The 20,696-nt window shown below is 35.4% G+C and overlaps 6 protein-coding genes across 8 annotated transcripts in view; 2 read left to right on the top strand and 4 right to left on the bottom strand.

Annotated features, from left to right (window-relative positions):
* Positions 1-63: 63 nt before the first annotated feature.
* Positions 64-1,669, bottom strand: LOC129566139 (uncharacterized). Its single transcript, XM_055441778.1, has 6 exons — positions 1,511-1,669; positions 1,294-1,368; positions 1,146-1,178; positions 806-892; positions 512-572; positions 64-443 (listed from the first exon to the last, which is right to left on the bottom strand). Exons 1-6 carry the CDS (start codon positions 1,575-1,577, stop codon positions 143-145), a joined length of 624 nt encoding a protein of 207 aa, XP_055297753.1. The 5' UTR covers positions 1,578-1,669; the 3' UTR covers positions 64-142.
* Positions 1,670-3,627: 1,958 nt separating this feature from the next.
* Positions 3,628-4,871, bottom strand: LOC129572698 (uncharacterized). The gene is made up of 4 exons (XM_055452713.1): positions 4,516-4,871; positions 4,318-4,452; positions 4,125-4,226; positions 3,628-3,996 (listed from the first exon to the last, which is right to left on the bottom strand). The coding sequence occupies exons 1-4, from the start codon at positions 4,574-4,576 to the stop codon at positions 3,893-3,895; spliced, it is 402 nt and encodes a 133-aa protein (XP_055308688.1). The 5' UTR covers positions 4,577-4,871; the 3' UTR covers positions 3,628-3,892.
* A 2,925-nt stretch (positions 4,872-7,796) lies between these two features.
* On the top strand, positions 7,797-8,888 carry LOC129567664 (uncharacterized). The gene is made up of 2 exons (XM_055444779.1): positions 7,797-7,845; positions 8,312-8,888. Exon 2 carries the CDS (start codon positions 8,329-8,331, stop codon positions 8,788-8,790), a length of 462 nt encoding a protein of 153 aa, XP_055300754.1. The 5' UTR covers positions 7,797-7,845; positions 8,312-8,328; the 3' UTR covers positions 8,791-8,888.
* Positions 8,889-9,461: 573 nt separating this feature from the next.
* On the bottom strand, positions 9,462-16,628 carry LOC129580359 (uncharacterized). 3 transcript variants are annotated; one of them, XM_055470701.1, is made up of 4 exons: positions 16,520-16,628; positions 16,276-16,405; positions 10,181-10,405; positions 9,462-10,091 (listed from the first exon to the last, which is right to left on the bottom strand). In XM_055470701.1, exons 3-4 carry the CDS (start codon positions 10,387-10,389, stop codon positions 9,620-9,622), a joined length of 681 nt encoding a protein of 226 aa, XP_055326676.1. In that variant the 5' UTR covers positions 10,390-10,405; positions 16,276-16,405; positions 16,520-16,628; the 3' UTR covers positions 9,462-9,619. The 3 variants fall into 3 exon arrangements, with proteins under 3 accessions (XP_055326676.1, XP_055326677.1, XP_055326675.1); XM_055470702.1 differs by lacking the exon at positions 16,520-16,628 and having other exon boundaries at positions 16,276-16,492; XM_055470700.1 differs by lacking the exons at positions 16,276-16,405; positions 16,520-16,628 and adding an exon at positions 10,770-10,921.
* A 788-nt stretch (positions 16,629-17,416) lies between these two features.
* Positions 17,417-20,304, bottom strand: LOC129580354 (tyrosine--tRNA ligase, cytoplasmic). The gene is made up of 8 exons (XM_055470692.1): positions 20,167-20,304; positions 19,757-20,056; positions 19,534-19,676; positions 18,839-19,134; positions 18,583-18,768; positions 18,320-18,500; positions 17,885-18,214; positions 17,417-17,813 (listed from the first exon to the last, which is right to left on the bottom strand). Exons 2-8 carry the CDS (start codon positions 19,958-19,960, stop codon positions 17,573-17,575), a joined length of 1,581 nt encoding a protein of 526 aa, XP_055326667.1. The 5' UTR covers positions 19,961-20,056; positions 20,167-20,304; the 3' UTR covers positions 17,417-17,572.
* Positions 20,305-20,422: 118 nt separating this feature from the next.
* Positions 20,423-20,696, top strand: part of LOC129580347 (elongation factor-like GTPase 1) — a 59,167-nt gene continuing 58,893 nt past the window's right edge. The window contains exon 1 of the mRNA XM_055470683.1: positions 20,423-20,690. Coding sequence (XP_055326658.1) covers positions 20,561-20,690 — 130 coding nt within the window. The 5' untranslated portion in view covers positions 20,423-20,560. The remainder of the gene's footprint in view (positions 20,691-20,696) is intronic.

The raw sequence follows: 20,696 nt of genomic DNA, 5'->3' as shown, positions 1-20,696 counted from the left end.
TACGGAATAATATTCTTTGTTTGAAACATAAATATCATTGCGGATGATAAAAACGAAAGAGAATACATTTTAAATATTTTTTTTTATTTTTTTCCTAGTGTTTTGTTTCACATTTTGAAGAGTGATTTTTTTCTATTGCGACTTAACGTCCGAATCCCGATTGGCCTGTTCCAGTTTGGCTGGCGGCATTTGCGTTAGATTGTGATCCTCCAAATTGTTGTCCGCCATAACCACCTGGACCTCCAAAACTACTTGGACCTCCAAAACCACCTGGACCTCCAAAACCACCTGGACCTCCAAAACCACTTTGTCCACCGTATCCACCGTAACCTAATCCTCCTAGGTTTTGGCTTGATGTTGATGATCCAGCGTTTGCTGAAGCTCCAGATGTTGATTGTTGTCCGCTGAGACCTCCACCTAAGTTCGATGTTTGAGTGTTAGCTCTGCAAATACAATTGAACGATACAAAAATTATTTTGAAAATTAACATCGACTGCAATTCAGTACTTACGATGAAGCGGCATTTGACGATGAACCTGAGCTACCAAGGCCGCCACCATATGGACCGTAACCTTTTAAAACAAAAGAAACATTTGTTAACGAAAATCAAAAAAATATTACAATAAATTGGTGCTACATTCACAAAAACGACTGTACTCGGATGAATTGTTTGTTCCGTTTAATCTTTTTGTTTGTAACTTTTCATGGTTGAACAAGCAAACGACACATCATAGCTTTTCGAATACTATCTACTACTTTGATTGCTATATAAATTGAAAATATTTAAGTGATTCAAAGCTTATACCTCCTAAACCTCCTTGGTTAGATGATGATGATTGGGCATTTGCGTTGGATTGGCTGGTTGATTGTCCGAAACCACCACCACCAAAACCTTATTTAAAAATAAAATAGAATCAGATACTGGAAATTGAACAAAACTTTCTTTGAAATGTTGAAAATCGTTACTATTATATTGAAAGTAACATTGAATAGAGATATTGAACAATTCTAGCAACATTAAAAAAAACTAAACTTGTGTTCACAACATACAACACTGTAACAACTTTCAATATCAGGTTAATGATATTCTGGATTTATTCCAGTAGATAACTCAATTCTTTTGGCAATATTTATAAAGTTTTTACCTGGTCCTCCGAAACCTGGGCCACCACCGAATCCTATTGAAAGACATTTGAATAACGTTAAGAACAGCATTTGTTGAGATCAAATAAAAACTGAATTTTTGGAAATTTCAAAGCAGATTTTCTCCTTAAATTGTGTTAGTGTGTATACCTGGTCCTCCGAATCCTGGGCCACCACCGAATTGTGGAGAACGAACTACACGATGATGATCAGGAATTTCAACAACTGTCCAGAGAGTTTCAAAATTTGGAATTTAACAATCACAATTATCACAATAATTCTACAAACTCTCAATGTTCCAAACAAATTAATTTCGACAATTAGCACGAGAACTAATTTACAAACTAATTTTTTTCTTCAAACTTACGGTAAAGAGCGGCGTTGGCCCCAGCAATGATTGCGCACAAGACGGAGAAAGCGACGAACGATTTCATTTTGAAAACTATTCTCTTTGACGAACTGTCTGTTTCAACGATGATTTTCAATTTAATCGAACCGAATTTTGGCACAGCTTTTTTATAGAGAGACGAAACACTTTGTTTGATTATCGCATCATGTGTGAAAGTTCAATGTGTGCGTGTGTGTTGATAATAGGTGTCTAGTTTTTCCTGTTTCATTTTTTTTACTGTAATATTCCCATTCGCTCCATTGAGCTGGTTATCATTCAGAACATCTTCATTGGCCGAAATAAGCATATAGATACCAAGAAGAATCCAGAAAAAAAAACATAGCGAAACAATATAACCTCTATTATCATCAGTTCGCCATTGGTTTTTTTCAGACTAGCAAATATATTTGATATTTTGTTGTCGCCTTTCTTTCTATAATGCCTCAAAATCATATTCCCAGTATTACCACACAACACAAGCGCGAAGAATATTTCGGTTTTTATTTATTTTTTTTTTCTTCTTCCATTCTTTTTGTCTCATTCATGAATATACCTACATTTATTTTTTTAGCCAATTAGTAACTATCAAAACCAATTCTCTACAAAACCGTTCCAGATAATGACTTTGCTTACGGATATGTTTGTCTGTTGATTCAGTAAAACTGCTTTAATGACACCGAGTTCCAAGTATTCGTCTCACAGCTGATATCATGCTAACGATAATCACAACAAAGAATATCACTTTGGGTTTTTTCGTTGTTGATCAATCCTATCACGTAGAACCATACTACATTCGCATTGAATACCAAGCCAATCGACGCTAATATTGACCCCATGGGTTTTTTGTGTGTAATCATCGTTTGTATTCGTGTTGATTTCCACATTCACATAACGAAACCTATTTTGGACAACTGGTCGGTTTTATTTGTTGTGCTTTGAATTGATAACAACATTATTTGCTTCAGAACGATTTTATAGCGACCATTCTTCCGTTATTTTTTTAACTGAATCGTTTTTTTTTTATTGTTTTCTCATTCAAATGTTTCATCTGCAAAAGATCATCAGATTTCTTTTCCAGACTCATCGAGTCGACATATAAATTGGAGCGCAAATTTTTGCATACATTTCAAACAAGTTGAGTTATCGCTTCTAGAATAGATGAGTTCTAATCAGAGGTTGGTTGCACATAAATTTATTTATATAAATTTCAAATAATAAATAAATTTATCCGATATTTTTCATGCATTGTGTTGTTCTAACGCATTTGCCAGCTATTTATCGCTGGAATTAGATTTTCGTTTTGTTCATTTACCGTTATTTCTCAACAATTCTGCCACTGTGTCACTACATAGTATATATATTCCATAAGAAATGTGCAGAGACGAAAATGTTCGCCATTTAGTTTTACATTGTCAATACATTAGTTATAGAGATTTTTGGTTTATTTATTTTTTGTCGTTTATAAACAAATCTGCCTATCTTTTTGCCATTGCCACTTTACGTAGTATATGTCCCTAAGAAATTTGTAGAGACAATGCAAAAAGATGCGCAGATTTGTTTACAAACGACAAAACATAAACAAATCAAAAATCTCCATAACTAATGTATTGGCAATGTAAAACTAAATGGCGAACATTTTCGTCTCTGTACATTTCTTATGGACTATATATGCTATGTAGTGACACAGTGGCAGACTTGTTCACAAATATCGGTAAATGAACAAAACAAAAATCTCATTCCTGCGATGAATAGCTGGCTGCCAATACAATAGCCGATGTCTCGTTTATGTACTGCAAATGCGTCAAACAACACGACGCATGAAAAATATCGGATAAATTTATTTGATATTTGAAATTTATATAAATAAATTTATCTGCAACCAACCTCTGGTTCTAATGGAAACGGTGTATGTTGAATAAAATTGAAGACAGATTAATACGGAAAATCGCTTTTATCTACGACAAAAACTATGTAGAAAAAAGTGTCCATAGTAATCATGTCAGGAACAGATGTGATGATTGGTTCTAACACACTTGAGATCAGCGTCTTCGTTAGCATCAAAAAGTTGAATGCATATTCTTGTGTTGCATGGGGAATCACCGTCACCGATAAAATAATGAAAATGACAAACGAATTCCAGATCAATAGCTAAAAAAAAATTTCCGTAAACATTTCGTGAGAAATTTGGAATCAATGACTTAGAATCTCTCTTTACATTTATTTATTCAATCATTTTATTTGTTGCGAAAATCCAAACACACATTTCTGTTGAACACGATCAAGTTATACAAGTTGATGAAGACATGTGCAAATCTTTAAATACAGTACACAATGAATGACATGCGATTGCGTATATGTTTTCTATCGACCTAAACCGATACCAGGATATCCAAATCCGCCAAGGCCACCTCCCAGGCCACCTCCCAGGCCACCCCCCAAGCCAACGCCACCGCTAATTCCTTGATCTGGAAAAAATTTGGATAAAATGTGTTTAAATCAAGAGAAACGGTTCGACTTCTCATCCTTTTCAGTAACATTTCAAAAACGTAAAAGAGTCAATGGCTACTAAGCATGGTTATTATAAAAATCTTACTGTATGATGAACTTTGGCTGTTTGCGGATGACACACTGCCTCCCGAATTGAAGCCGCCGCCAAGACCACCAAGACCACCAAGACCGCCAAGACCAATACCACCTAAGAATATTCACACAAAAATAACCAGATATAACATACATAACGATAAAAAATATATGACCATTGTCATATCTGTTACTTATCATCTCACCTATACCACCGTTGACTCCTTGGTTGTAATTTTGCGAATATGAAGTCGAAGTAGATTGACTGCCTGAAGAGCTGAGTCCGGCGCCAATACCGGTAATACTGCCGATTGGTGCGAATGCATGTCGGGCAACACGTGCTAAAAATGAAATTATAAATGAATTGGTAGAATGAGAAATTGTCCTTATAAAATCTCACTTACATGGTACAGCTGCATGCACAACGGCAATACAAAGCAAACCCAGAGCAACGAAGGATTTCATTTTGAATATTCTGACGATCTAATTTACTTAGCCGTTGAATGCACAATTAATTCGATTTCATTGAGGGCCCATTATATATACTGCACTGAAACTAATTATCGCACAATTGGAAATCCCGAAAATAAAAACCACTGCAATTCCAATTTCCGGTTTCTTTGTATTCACCGACACGTTCGAAATAAAAGTTCGTTCACTTTTTTGAGAAACAATGAACAAAAAAACTAGTTTTATTTCCTTTGGTAGATGTTACATACCCGGAATCAAACGCAATTAATTTCAAATGCACTGTTAATCATATGGCTGCCCGAATCGAGTTTCAAACAGCGGCATCATTCTCAGTCCAAAATTAAATTTTATTTTTGTTTCAAACTGAAAATTCCACAAAAACGTCACAAACGAACCAATAAATGTCGCTACGTTACCTACATCTTTGTTTGCTTTATTTACCGGTCTCTGTCAAGGTTTACTTCTTCATAAGTTGTTATGTTGGTTTTCTTAATTTAGACTATTTCGGTGACGTAGTTGTTTGATCTTATTTCGTAATTTTTGCGCTGGTCTTTAAGTCAATTGATGACAAATTTCCCCTTAAATTTTGTTTATCAACCAATTCGACACAGGCATAATATTCATGAATTAGCCTGAGTTCGGTTTTTCACATCAGCCAAATGCAAGAGTTTATGAATTCAATTGGTTAGCGTATCTACACTAATAAATCGAATTTGATTGAATTTTTAAAGCGTATACGACGATTCCATGTGAAATTCATGGCTGGGAATTTACATTGTGTCATTCATTTGAAAGATTAAACGGGTTTCAATTGTTTTTTCGTTGATCATCGTTTTTTTTCTTGCTAGATTTTAGTTCAAACAGAAGAATTGAATCGGTTAGAATAAAAGTGACCTCCGACGAATTGTTGGTCTTCTGAAATGCAGAAATTCTTATATTCTGTTTCCTTCGAAATCACTTTGGAACACTGTAATTATTTGCGTTACCTGAACAGATTTTGGTCGATCTCTTTGTGTGTGTTGAACGTTTAGTCTAGCAGTGAAAGATTTTGCATTTATTATTATAATTATTGACTCCGTTCACGTGCTGACTGGTGACAACAAAAAGCAATTCGCAAATTTATGCACAAAATCCAGAAATATTATATCCATTTTTCAAAGATTATTTTCTCATTAGTGCCTATCGCAATTTTTCTAGGAGAAACATCGCACACATGCAGCCCCTCCCAATTGCAAGTACAATTGAATCCGTGAGCATAAAAATGAATTACAAAAAAAAAAAATCGCCGATCAAAACGTAACATAGATTTGTCGGCGTAACATACCAGTGTACAATTTGTTCCGAATCGAACGAGTAACAAATAGGTGTTTCGCTTTGTTCGGCGACGTTTTTATAAGTCGTTTTTATGCGCACGGGTTCAATTGGGCAAAGTCCTTTTGACTTTCCGCGTTGCTCCTACACATAATTAATCTAATTCGTGTTTAATACTGGTTCAGAACAAGTTTGACGGAAGATACTATGCTCGATTCAGGCTAATTAAAAACCACGTAGTTCATTCTAATGTATAGAATTCATAGTGACATTGTGAGTTTTTTTTAGCAGATTTTGAAAACTGGCTTAACATTGATTGACCGAGATTTATGGCTAGATTTAAGTAATTTCACAATATTTTTTCGGATAGCAACGAAATGGCTTGAAATATATGCTCCAAGCAGTTTGAAAATCGAAATTCTATCAATTTTTCAGACACAAAGTCGTTTGATCGAAATGGTTTGATATTGGGAAAATGTCAAAAGAATGTACTTTGAATTGTTGGCCATTCCATCGTTCGTTATCGAATCCAATTCTCATACACGTGAACATCATTTGGAACATGGCTTAGAACTAACACCACACAATAAACATTTAATTTGAATCTTTAGTTTATGGTCAGCAATTTACTGACAGTAGAATTCCATACACTGTAATTCCAATGGGATTAGAATTTAATCCATTGGGATTTTTTGGCTAAAAAATCCAAAAGGATTAATATTTAATCCCGGCTATATGAAAAAAAATCCATGCGTCAAAACATTATTGTTGAAACGAAATATTTCAGAAATTCAAATTTTCGAATTTGTTTTCAATGTGTAGCATTGCAAATGTTCAAGCGGCTATTGCAAAGTGAAATACTAACACACGCACACGCACTGTCATCAGTGGCTAGCCTTTGTTTGTATTGTGATTTCTGCACAAAACTGATGACAGAGCGTGTGCGTGTGTTAGTATATCACTTTGCAATAGCCGCTTGAACATTTGCAATGCTACACATTGCAAACAAATTCGACAATTTGAATTTCTGAAATATTTCGTTTCAATAATAATGTTTTGACGCATGGATTTTTTTCACATAGCCGGGATTAAATATTAATCCTTTTGGATTTTTTAGCTAAAAAATCCCAATGGATTAAATTCTAATCTCATTGGAATTACAGTGTAAGTTTTACTCAATTGAGACACAAAAGAATGACTGCGGAAAATAAAAGAAAAACTCATATTATTTCATTTAATTTAATTTCATGAAATACGTTGAAATCAAATTTGACTTTTTTCTGTCAATTAAATACAGGAAGAGAATCTGCTGAAATTTTTATCGAAATAAAAAACTTGATTACAAAATTTTAGCATTCTAAAATGCTACGTTTTTGACATTCTGTGGTCAGATTAATCATTCGCTACGCTATTAGTCAAATTAGAACAAGGTGAATTTGTTCAAGAGACCCAGTGATCGTGATATTTCTCACCATCAACTGGTTTATCATTCATATCGTACTTAAATCACCGCATTACTTCTGATCGTTCAAACAAAAACACAAAGACTTGCGCATGATGAGCATCACACCCAAAGTTCAGTTCAGGTTTTTTTTTTTTTGCAAAATGTTGCGCCAGTAAACTATGCAAAAGGTTCTTTTGTTGTCATTCTTCCTATAAAATATTCTTGATCGAAAAATACGCGTTTGATTTTGAAGTGAAACCTTATGTAATAGGAAGGAGGCAAAATGTGATAAAGACTTTTCGAGATGTTGACATTTTCTACTATTCGTAATTCTGGCGGTAGGTTTTTCGAAACTTGCTCAACATCCTTTGACTAAAACCAGAACAATAATGGTGACGCAGCGAGAGGCTATGTCTTATATAAAAGACAACGTGGTACATTCATCAATTAGTTGATTCGCAGAAATCAAAAGTACAAGTCGTCTGATCATAGTCAGTTATAATCAATTGTGAGTTTCGTTCTTAAGTGATTTTCAATCAATATATTGGCATAAAAAGACGTTTTACGAAATCAAAATAAATGAAAATATTCTAAGAGTTAAAAGAAATATATTATTCGGAAAAATCGTAATCAATTGTGGAAAATTTTCGTCTCAGAAGAAAAAGTGTTGTGCTAAATATTCGTTAGAATAACAACACATTCGATTTCAAATTTATTTTTGTAAGCTCTGCGACAATGAGATATGGGTGTATTTGAGTACTCGATCGAGATGCGCACAACTAAAAAGCTCAGAATATTTTCATAATTGCATTTTGAATGTTCAAAAAATGGGAAAACATATTTCCATCTGGATTGAATACTGTGCATATTTTGTGATTTATATTTTCTTCGAAAATGCCAATTTTCATGACAAAAAACTAAATTTCGTCCATTTCCTTCAAAATTCTAATAATGTTTCCGCTTTCCTTTTTCAGAAAAAAAAAAATTCAACATGAAGGTCTTGGCTGTATTCGCTTTGTTCGTTGCTTTCGCCGCTGCTTTGCCAGCACCATATCCACAAGCATATGGTCAAAACGACCTCTTGACTGCCAATGCCAATCCACAACTCGACAATGCTGTCCGATCAAAACGTTTCATCTTCTTCTCAAAAGTCTTCGTTCCATACACACCAGTCACATACACCAAAGTTGTTGCTGCCGCTCCAGTTGAGACTGTCCCAGTTGTGACACCAGTTGTCAAAAAGACTAAAGTCGTTGTACCTGCTCCAGTTACATACGAAGTGAAACCAGTCACTTATCAATACACATACAGCATCCCATCATACACAGTCGTTAAAGCAGTCCCAGCCGTTCATGTTGAAGCTCAAGTTCCAGCCGTTGCCACCGCCACCGTTACCAAAACCACTGCAGTAGCCACAGAAACTGAAACAGCCACCGACGAGTCCGAAGAATAAAATGGATTTGAATGGCCTTTTATTCAAAAGGCAATGTCAATAGTTGTACAAACGTAACATTAAATGCAATTTAAATAAACATAATTCCGTTTTAAAAATACCACTTAGTCTATTTTTGGATGTAGTTTGACATTCAAAGATTAACTAAATCTCAATTATAAAAAAAGCGTCACTTTAGCGGATTCACCATAATTATTTCAGGAAACCGTAAAGTGAATGTCGCAAAAAACAGTAGATACAAACTTTGGGTTCCATTTTTAAGGTAGGTAAATTCTCAGCTAATGCCGATGATTGATGGTTATCTTATTTTGGCGGTTTTTTCTGTCTTTTCGTACGGTTGATTCACGAATGATTTCTGCAGAGAAAAAAAAACAGAATAAAGTTCATGCATGAACATTTGAAATTCCCCTGAACTTATGCAAAATGGTGCATACGCTCAGATGAAGCTTTGTAAACAATATGAAGTAACAATTTCCGCTTAAAATGTAAACTTTGAAATTCAATTCGAGCTATTTACTTAAGGTTGGGCATTCATTTCTGCGTGTGGAAATTTCTTGAATGAATATCGACCTATTTCCGAGATATTGCTTTGCACTCGAATGATAATATAATGAATAACATGGTTGAATTAACTGAAAATATTCAAAAATATTTGAAAAAAACAATATTCCTCGAATAATTCGTTCGTTTCGACTTTTATTAAAACAAATCGCTATAGTTACTGATTTAATACTTTTTTTTGGCAAAGAAGTCTGATTCGTAATATTTACAACATTTTTATTGTTAAAAACTCATACTTAAAAAATCGAAATATGCAACAAAAACGAAACTAGTTGTGGCTATCGCAAACTACGTAAACTGGTTTGTTCGGCAGTGGACCACCGGCAATCGGTTGTGGTGGTGGTGGTGGAGGGGCGCCATAGGAGTAACCAACGACAGGCTGTTGAACTGAATTGGAGAATCCACTGCTAATTCCGCTGACAAAATTATTAGCGATTCCAGCTTTCCATGCCAATGCGCTGTTGATTGGACCAGTGAATGATGGTTGTGGTGCGGCTACATAAGCTTGCTGTTGAACATAGGCTGGCTGTGGTGGTGGTGGTGGAGCATAGGTTTGTGGTGGCACATAAGTTTGACTAGTAATGTAGGAAGGCGACGGATAGGCAGTGGTAAGAGATGGTCCTGAATTGCCATAACCATAAGCTGATCCGTATCCTTGTGTGATTTGGTTGGAGCCACCGTTGAAACCACCACCAAGAGCCGATTTAGCTGAAATAGCAGCACCTGCTAGGCCCAAAGCACTGGAAAAATAATTCAACGTATTTTATGCGTATTTTTTTTCATTCATCAATTATTTGGTTAACTGTAGCATAACACCGAATGCTCTTACCCAACACCGAGTGCGCCAGCTTTAATCAGTGCAATTTTCTTCAAAATAAAACGCTTCGAACGAGCCACGTCGGGTACATTATCATCGGCGGCCAGTTGATCGTTATCAAGATCGACTAAAGTCAATTGTGATTCATCGCCCGAATCCAATTCGACAGGAATAGCAAAAGCTACGGCAATTGTCAACAAAATAAGCACTAAAAATTTCATTTTGGTGGATTGTTTTCTGCGAGAAAAGAATAATTGTTTTATTGTAGATTATTAACGAGTCTATGCGTTCGATTTGTAATGCTTTGAAGAAAAAAAAAACAGAACAAAAATTGAATGTAAAAAGAACTGCACGTTAAATTCGGAAATAGTTTGATCGAAAGAATCGTAACGTTTTAACAAAAATTCTTGGCAATAGTATCCGAATTGACATTTCTTTTAAGGCTTTGAGTTATGTTCTGTGTCACTGAATTCACACAATCTTCTTCTTTTCAATTTAAATGTTCACTTCACTTGAATCTTTTCTTTTTTGTTTCCTTCGTTAAATCGGTAAAAAAAAGAACGATTCGCTTAGAAAAATGTATGTCCACAAGTGCTCGTACTTAGGGAAAATTGCTAGATGATAGAAAAAAAAATATCCAAGTGAGTATTGTCGATGTGATGTACACCAGATTGATGTATTGCTGCTGATCGCAATGGGCTAACTGATGCCAGTTAATTTGAATCTGGTGCTTTTATAGTGGATTTGTTTCGACGCCCAGCAAATACACGGGTCCATTTTGAAAAAATTCCAATTGTGCGAGAATGCGATGAAGTGGAAGTGAACATCAAGTACACAACAAAACATAAATCACAATACACGCAATACAATTGATTTTTCTGTTGTGTACCTCTGTCTCACTGTTGTGATATTTTATTTTGCGTGTTTCTATTTGTATATCGTCTCCTTCAACACTTAGGCGCGCCTATACTCAACTTCCACATACTAGAAATACACACATTACACACATGTCTTCATTGAAATTTTCATCTCATTTCGTAAGTGTTAAACGAAACATACACCGAACGCCGTTTGTTCAATTGAAAAATATCAAACCGAACCAAGATTAAATTGGTTTGACATAATCAGCAGCAGCGAAAATAGAAAGAGCCAAGAAGCATTTATTACGAATAAATGTATATATATCAAATGATGCGATGTTACAATAAAAAAAATTCCCGTTTGCGATGAAATTATCGTGGAATTTGTTGCAATAATAATGATAATAAAAATAATTCATTCATTTTGGGTGAGAAGATGTGATTCGCTCGATCTAATGGTAAATGCTCATTTGATTACGGCACCGAGATTTACCTTGGCAATTAGCATTTATCAGCCTATGTGCTCAGATCAAATAAGCAAACAGGAAAATCAATATCAACACTAATAGATAGATTGATGAATTATGAATGATTTCTTTTTTAGTGGTGAACATTGAAATTTCGATCGTTTTGCATCATCATGCTTTCAATCGCTTTATTTACAGACTGAATTGATATTTACAAATGATCTAGAACATCATTTTTTGCTGGACAAACAGAGGAAAATGCTTGAGAACAAGGTGATTTCATTGAGTTAGAATCTTTTCCGGAATTTAGTCACTGCTAAAATTCAATTAGAGCATTTTTTCTGATCTGAAAATTTGTGACCATCAAAAAACCCTATTGAAAAAATTGAAAAAAAAAAATAAATGAAAAAAAATAAAAATGGGCCAATTGTACACCTGAAACAATTTCTCTCTCTCTTCATGCCATTGGTAATGCCAATATTACGCACGCACTGGCCGTTAAACGAAAGATGTCCAATGATCGCAAACGATCAATTAAAGCTCGATTTAAAATGGAGTAAAATGGTTTGGAAGGATTGGCGCATGCACGGTATATATTGAAAGCATGTGGATTTTAATTAGAAACAACTCGCCCGCAATGGACAATGGACAGTTGCTAGTTCGAAACGCACAAGTGTTATGTTATAAAATGATGCAATATTTTCATATTTGGTTTTATAATAAGCGGTAGTGGATGGTAGTTGCATTTGAAAATACGCGCGCACTTGCCATTGAAGCGTTACAAGCGTTTCTGTTGCTTGTGCTGCCGTTACTTTTACGCTTTCCTGTTAACAAAAATGTACAGCCAACCGATATTTGATGTGTCGTCGTTTGTAATTGGTATTGTTGTAACTCTATTTTCTTTTTCAATTCGCTAATTTAAATTGCATCATCGATGCGCTGCTTTTGGCCGCGAGTAAACAATGAGCTCTCACCGATTGACGAACTAAAAGGTATCATTCATGCGGTTTGGGATTTCATGGAGACACACAGGAATTGCATCAAAGTCGATTTATGTAACGTTCGACGTCCTTGAACTTGTTGGCATCAATGAAAGCGGTTGATTTTTGGAAGTTTTCACTTCAACTCTCGGTTATGGTCATTCATGTAAAATGGAATGAGTAAATACTTAAGAGCTAATACCATGTATTTCAGATGAACTCAATGATTTACTGTTTCTATGTACGGTTTGAAACTCAAGCATCAAGTCCAAATAGAAGAAAGTGTCTTGAACAGGCTCGCATTGAACAGTGTTCAATGATCACTAAGGCAACTGAACTCAACACGCGATTTTCTTGAAACAACAAGTGATTTCGAGAATTAGCACATGCTATTTGAGAATTAGCACATTATTTTGGCCTGATGTAAATCTCACTGATAAAATGCTCTTCGTAGCCGATAGTTGTTGAGGTTTTGTTATGGTTAGATCCTTGGTTTGTTTTATTTGCACAGTAACTCAGTAATTTTTGGATTTGCCCATCGGCTAGCCGGGTTAGCAACATGTATAGAACGTTTCATTCGTTAGCTATTCATATTTGCCAATACATCGTCATCATCACCAATTTGATTAAACAAACGAGAAGCCCACCTTCTACTATGTACATGAGATCCGCATTGATTCTGATTTGTGTACGAGTTCAATTGCTTCAACCAATATTTGCAATTGAGCCAACAGAAAGATAGAAAAAGAGATAAAAAGAAATCAATAGGTCCAAAACGAAAACGAAATAAATCTAGTTTCATGCGATTTTTTTATTTGACATTCGAATTCATAATCGACAAATGTTGAATTTCACGCGACCAACAATCTCGTTCGCTGTAGTTGTAGTACAAAAAAGTGCAATCAAGCGGCAATACTGAATTCTATTGACTCACATATATTACTTCTGGCTTATGTAATCGATCGATCGATCGATCCATTGGTTGATGCGAAAAGTAAACAAAATCCATCTCAGAATTGTCTTGAACTGAAACTTTGCTTACACAACTAAATTTAACGCATTACGTAGACTTTGAGACATGTTTTTCTTGTTTTTATTTTTTTTCAAATCGTATTTTATTTATTTTCTCAGAAAAAAAGTCACATAATTCTACGGTTAGAATGTACATGGTTTGCTATAAGTGTGTTTTTCTAAGCATAAGAATTTCAGGATTGACCGCTGATTTCGAAATACACTCGCTTGTGTGATTGAATTTTCAATGTTTACACATTAAATTGTTAAAATTGCGTAATTTTGTTTGAAGAAATGTCAATAGAAAAACATTTCTTCTCTTCAACTCATCGGGAATATTAAAATTTTGGTCTATGTGCGCTGCTGACAATGACAATGCGGTGCAAAACGAAGCGTTCTGATTGTTTGAGCATAAATATGCAAATTTACAACAGGCACATAGTTTTTTTTTTTTTCATTTTAAATTATTATTTACATGTATAGACTCAAAACGAAATATGTGTATATGATTATTCGTTGACTATCTGTGATGAAGCCAGGTAATAAAAGTTATATTTACTCGATATATATATTCTTATTTACATATTATAATGATATTCGTTTTACTCATTTGTTGACGAATTTTCTTCGTTTTAAATCATCTTGTGATCATTTGAAGCGCGTTTTATTTTAATTTTTGCTCAGTCGGTTTCATTGACAAATGAGAAAACGAATTTTGGCGTTTTGAAGTTATTTATCGGAAGTATTGGTTGTATCGATATGCGCCCGATGGATAACTATAGCTCAGTCGAGGCGAGGCACGGAAGCTGTTCGTCTGAAAATCCAAAACATGTGACAATACACCTTTGGTTGCGATCGCGGCTCCAGCAATACCCAATGCACTATATAGGTCAAAGACATGAAATTTTTGTTTTGTTTTGATGAGTCAAGAGCAATTTGAATGGTTTGAAAAACACTTGAATTGGTGAATATTTACCCAAGACCAAGGTGGGCTAGCTTAGCGAGTGCGATTTTCTTCGATAACGACAGAATAAACCGCTTTTCACGGGCAATATTTGCATTTTCATCGGCGAGCCGATGAACGTTGTGCTGTTCATTCTCCAGATCGACTAGAGTTAACGGTGAATCAGCACCGTATTCGGGTTGGACGGGAATAGCAACGGCTACGGTCACAGCGACAATGCACAAAAAGATCAATGCTGATACCTTCATTTTGATTGTATTTTTGATTGCTTCTAAAGTATCTGAAATGATAAAATGAGGTTCAGTGTCAGCTTTTTATCACAATTAATGCTGGAACTATGATCTCTTTTTACTAAAAACTCCAATTCATATTACAAAAAGTTCCAAAAATGAGATGCATTTTCAAAATGGTCGAACAATTCGAAATAAAATTTAAAAAATAAGAAGAGTATTCAACATTGTATAGAAAATGAACTATTGTCGTGTTCTCATTTAAGCTGAGTACACAGTTCCTAGTGAAATGAAAAAATTTCTCCGGTGAAATTTTGACAGGTGGCATTTGTATGGTGTTTTTTATTTTCGAATTGCAAGCATAATGATTTTTGATGTATGAAAGAGTTAACTCCCTCCAATATCAACACAACACATGAACAAATTTGAATTTTGAATTAATTCTTTAATGCATTTTGATCTTTCTTATTTTTTCACGGTCATGAAAGAAATTTCGCGTACATTTTGCACGCGAAAAATTTTTCACGACCGTGAAAAAAATTTGTTTAGACAAAACAATAAAAGAATGAACTCAAAAACCAAATTTGTTCATGTGTCGTGTTGATATTGGAATGAGTTAGCTGTTTTATGCATCAAAAATCATTATGCTTGCAATTCAAAAATAAAAAAACACCATACAAATATCACCTATGAAAATTTCACCGGAGAAATTTTTTCATTTCACTAGGAACTGTGTACTTAGCTTTAAGATTCAAATTCATACGAAATCAGAATTTAATTTCATTCATTAAAATAGATTCATAAGCAAATTTGACGTGATTTTTCGACTTTGGATAAGTTCTTGAACGTTCTGAATTCGAGTATAATTGAGTCATTTACTGTTAAATCCGTCGCGCAAAACAATCCATTTTTAAATACATCAAACTTCGTGGTCGTCTAAATATTACCTACCAAATGAGGCTTAAAACAAAACTCGGACTGGCAACAAACTCGTTTATATTCAAATAAGTGTTCAAATACCATTGCTCTAAGTATTTGCAATTTCAATTAACATCAAAATTTCCACAAAACCGCGATCTGCTCGTTGAATATGTGTGCCTATGTGGATGCGTGTGTACGCAAACAAAGTCATTCATGTAATATTTCTGCTAACTGCTCACAATAAAATTGCTTCTCGGTCACTCTTGTTTTCTTCTTTTTTGCGCATGCGGTGTGTATTCTTTTGATTTGTGTTACTTAACATTACGCGCGCGATCGCGTTTGCATTGCATTTATTTACCATAAAAATATAAATTACTGGGTCTGGTCTTGGTCAAGAAGTGTGTGTGAGATGGAAAACCGACAATAATGATTACATAATGTTTCTCGACTTTGTTATCATCCGAAATGTGCGAATGAAACGTGATAAACGCTGAGAATGATGAGTCTTAGCTCGAATTCGAATTACACGAAAATAACGGACAAAATGTTGACAAATTTTCAATCGTGTTCGGTAATATTTTATCAAACAATAGCTGCCTTTTCATCAAACGCGTGAGAAATTTGCGATTCAGACTTTTCGCATAAAAAAATGCGACAAAAATCCAAACACTTACCTTAGAAAACAAAATCGGTGCTAAATATAAATAGTATGTGGATAAATTCCGGGTGGCACTTTAGTTGCGATTTATTTAGTCACAATATAATCACAAATCCTTTTATTTGCTTTGGTTTTGTTGTTGTAATCTGTTCAAATAAAATCCAAATCGAATGATTTTAGAACGAAAAAAAAAAAAAATGAAAAATCCTTTCTTGTCTTTCTGATCAATGTTTCTTTTTCTTTTAAACAAACAAACGCACCTTTTGTTTTCGTCGATGAGACAGCACTGACTGGTTCACTCACCGAATTCACTATTTCAATTTATAGAAATTTTATTTGCACAGCGCGCGAGCATTTCATGGAGTTTTCGCTGCTTTTGCGTTATATCGTTATTGACAGTTTGTGATGCGCTCGGTTAGCCAGCATGCGCGGAGGTAGCAGCAGCGATAAAAAAGAATCACCACAACGAACAAGCATACACGACGGTGGCTACAAGTGTACACATTCCTATTAAATAATTCCCATGCATAGAGTGTTGGCGCAGAAAGCACACCGTTCACAGCTGAATGGGTAAACAAATTTTATAACCAAATAGGAAAAGAAATGTGGCTCTCCACAAATAGAAGACGGCGCAGACAAATTATGATTATGTCGATTGATTTGTATTGTAGTTTTCGGATGTTATTCAAAATTAATGGATCTTTTTGTCCAGTTGAAGAGCGCTGCGTTTGATTTATGTGCAATGAAGTGCGGTACACTCGAACAACACACATACGGCCTATTCTTATGGCATTTTTTCACTGAACTAGACGCACCCGCATGCCACATGAACAAAAAATAGCATTATGTGGCCGATTACAAGTGCACACGTACGCATGCTAACCGAGAGCTATAGAAAGAAAGAAAAGACAATGCGGGAATAATATGTAACGATAGAAGTAAAACCGTTCGATTCAATAATTACTGCATAATTGGAGAAATTTTCTTCTATAATCGTTTTGCTTCAATAAACTCCATCAGTTTTAATCATAAAGCCGGTGATAGTAAAATTACGGCGAATTTGCATTGTCACTTTATTTTCGGCATGACTTCTTCATCGGATTTGGCGGAATTGTTATCGTATTACATTTTTCTATGTCGTGAATTAAAAAGACTCGTTTCCCTTATTGTGAATGCAATCTATTTGTGTTTTCTTTTTCTTCCATGAAGCAATAAAAATGTTAAACAAAATTATGAATTAGAATCAAATGCCGGCGCTTGACTTATATTTCGTCATCCATAAATAAACTCTTTCAAGCGTTTTGTTTGCTTTTCTATTTAATCGAACAGTTTTGCAGAGCAGCGAGTATTTTCTGACCATCTGATGTTACAAGGAAGTTATCTTGCCATGTGGCCTCTCCGTTGGCGTTGGTCTTGAGATCGGCTTGCAATTTCTCCCAAACCTTTTTCTTCGGGTTTAATTGCACGTCGGGTGTGCCTTTGTATCCATCGACTGTGATCCGATCACCTGGAGCAACTCCCGATGGAATTTTCAATGGTTCAACGGCTTCTGCACTGCAAATAGAAAAGAAGTTTTGTCAATTTCTTCCTCATTACATTGAAACTCGTGTTAATGAATAACTTACGCTGATGCACACAAAACCATGCCTTGTGATTCAACACCACGCATTTTAGCCGGTTTTAAATTGCACAGAACTGCTACTAAACGATTTTCCATCTGCTCAATTGGAATCCACTTGGCCAAACCGCTGACGATAGTTCGTGGCACCGCCTCACCCAAATCGATTTTTTCCACGTACAAACTATCGGCATCCGGGTGTTTCGACACTTCAACAATTTTACCAACGCGAATATCAAGACGATGTGGCCCATCTTCAACTGGTTCTGCGGCAGCTGGAGCACCTTTCTTTGCTGTTTCTTTAGCTGGTGGTGGATAGGCTTTTGCACTCAATGCTCTGAAATTGATTGATTTTTTTAAAGAAATTTATTATTGAAATCGATTTTTTTTCCTGAATCAAGGCCAAGTTGGCTAATTTTGATAAAATTCAAAAGCAACATACTTGAGTTCAGGTGTGTTGAATTCAGCACGAATTGGATCGAGTAATCGATTGATGTAGGTTTCAACGGCTAGTTTGAAATCACCCGGATGCAATTCTTCCTTAGCAAAGCTTGTTTCCAGCTCTTGATATGTGGTAAAGGTGACATCTCCACCAAACTCTGGTTTGCGGCTAACCACAAAACCTAAACGCAACGAATAGCATAAACCAAATCCATTCAGTTGTTGTTTATGAATTAAATTGTTGCAATTGGACTCCAAAATTACCTTCTCCGTCTTTGAAAAGTGAGAAAATGACGTGTTTAACGAATGAAAGTAAACCGTTGTCCTCAATATTGCCTGGTTCACAGAATGCTTTCTTGAGCTTCTTCTTCACGCCAGCTGGTGTGTCCAGCAGATCAATTTTTGAATCTTCTTCTGACGAAGACATTTTACCTCCAGCCAAACCAGGCACTAAACAGAGAAATAACATCCATTTAGTAGAGTTTCATAAAAAAAAACTCATAATTTCTCGCCAACATACCCATTGGATTCATCAAATGGATTCTCTTTTCGTAGCCCAACTGAGGCAAATACTTTTCGGCGAATGTGAAGATCTTCCGTTGATCGACCCCGCCAAATTGAGCATCAACCTTCAAATATTCTTCGTCGAGTGCTTGTAAACCGGGATACAGAAGGCCAGACAACAGCGGATATTCAACTTGCTTGACAACTTCGGCGCCGGCTTTTTTCGCGTCATGTTGTGTAACCACTGATGTAAGTTTGTAAACATCTAATGTGTATTCTTTCGACAGCTGATAGTCAGTTCCTTTCACAAACCTACAAAAAATATTAATTCAATTTATTTTTAACAAAATTATTGAAAACATGCAGTTTTGCTTTTGGGTGAGTGTGCATAAATTAGGTTAAAAAAAAAAATTGTCGTGGTCAGCAGCACCGTAGTTGTTCATGTTCAACAATGCCACATATAAAATTGTGACGTCACCGCTTGCAATTAGATTGGTGTTAGTCATTGCGAAAGTTGAATTCATTGACTTCAATTGCGATTTGAAATCGAGCGACGATATTTTAATCACATAGGTATATATCATGAAAACGGTGTACATTGAATATTAATTTAATCGGTTTTACACTATGCATCGTTATACTGAATTCATTGATAACGATATCTGAATGGAATCCCAAATAAAATTTACACCGAAACATTTTTACACTTACTTCAGCTTTTCAATTGGAACACCGATGGATTTCAGCATTGCTTTAATGGCAGCCTCATAATACTGTGTACGCAATTCGAGCAGCGACCATGGAGCCTTCATATTGTCCAGATAAGCATGCAAGTCAGCAAACAAAATTGTAACCTATAAAATAGAAGAATGTTGCATCTCTGATTATTTTAATTCGTCGTCAATATATATGTGATTGTGTGTGAATAAATTACCTCGCAGCCAGCTCGAAGGAAATCGGCGATTTTTGACATTGGGACAAAGTAAGCGACATGAGGTTTACCTGTTGTTGCCGTGCCCCAGTAAATTTTCAAATCACGTTCCTTTAAAATTGCCGTCAATTTATCATCGCCCAAGTACTCTTGTAAATTACGAGTAATTAACTCTTTTTTCTGGTCAACGCTTGGTGTTGATGCCATTTTTGTTGCTATCAAAATCTCGGTTAACTTTTGTCCAGTGAAAGGAGAGAAACGATCATCAGTGACTTGTCACACACTGAATTCGCACATGCACTGCTGATATGTGTGTCGATATTTGGAGAGAGAAAATAAGCGTTGAAGTTGCTGGTGAAAGTCAGTTTTTGACAGAAGCACTTCCACTTCGTTTCAATGCCAATAACAATTACTCTATTTTTTTCGCCTTTATTGTGGATTTTCCAAAGACTCAATCACGATCTCATCAATTATTTCCTTGAAATTATTGATACTCATTTATTGCCTTCTTATCTTAACATTATACTTCTTTTGAAATGACGAAATTATTTCATCAAATTACGAAAACCATTCGATTTTATTTCCCGGAACAAAAGCACTTGAACACACCTTCTCTCGCACGATGTTCATGCTGGTCCGTTTGACACATATGAACTGTCATTTGAATTTGACAGCTGTTCAAGCCATGTGTGCAACAAAACAATGTTTTCATCACTAGCACCCAGTATATATTGATATCGCTGTGTTGTGCTTGAGATTCAGTTTCAATAGTCCGTTTGAAGGATAACAACAAGTGTGTGCGTAAAAATGACTTTAATTACGAAAGAAAAACTAGTGAAATTACAGAAAAATGTGAATTCAATTCGGAATATTTGCATTTTGGCTCATGTCGACCACGGAAAGACAACTTTGGCAGATTCGCTCGTCGCGAGTAACGGTATGG

The sequence above is a fragment of the Sitodiplosis mosellana genome, unplaced genomic scaffold, assembly GCF_009176505.1.
Source record: "Sitodiplosis mosellana isolate CC-2019 unplaced genomic scaffold, AAFC_SMos_1.0 Smas_scaffold_1, whole genome shotgun sequence".
In the NCBI taxonomy this organism is placed as follows: Eukaryota; Metazoa; Arthropoda; class Insecta; order Diptera; family Cecidomyiidae; genus Sitodiplosis; species Sitodiplosis mosellana.
The sequence above is the reverse complement of the archived record's forward strand: the minus strand, read 5'-3'. Positions and strand labels throughout refer to the sequence as shown.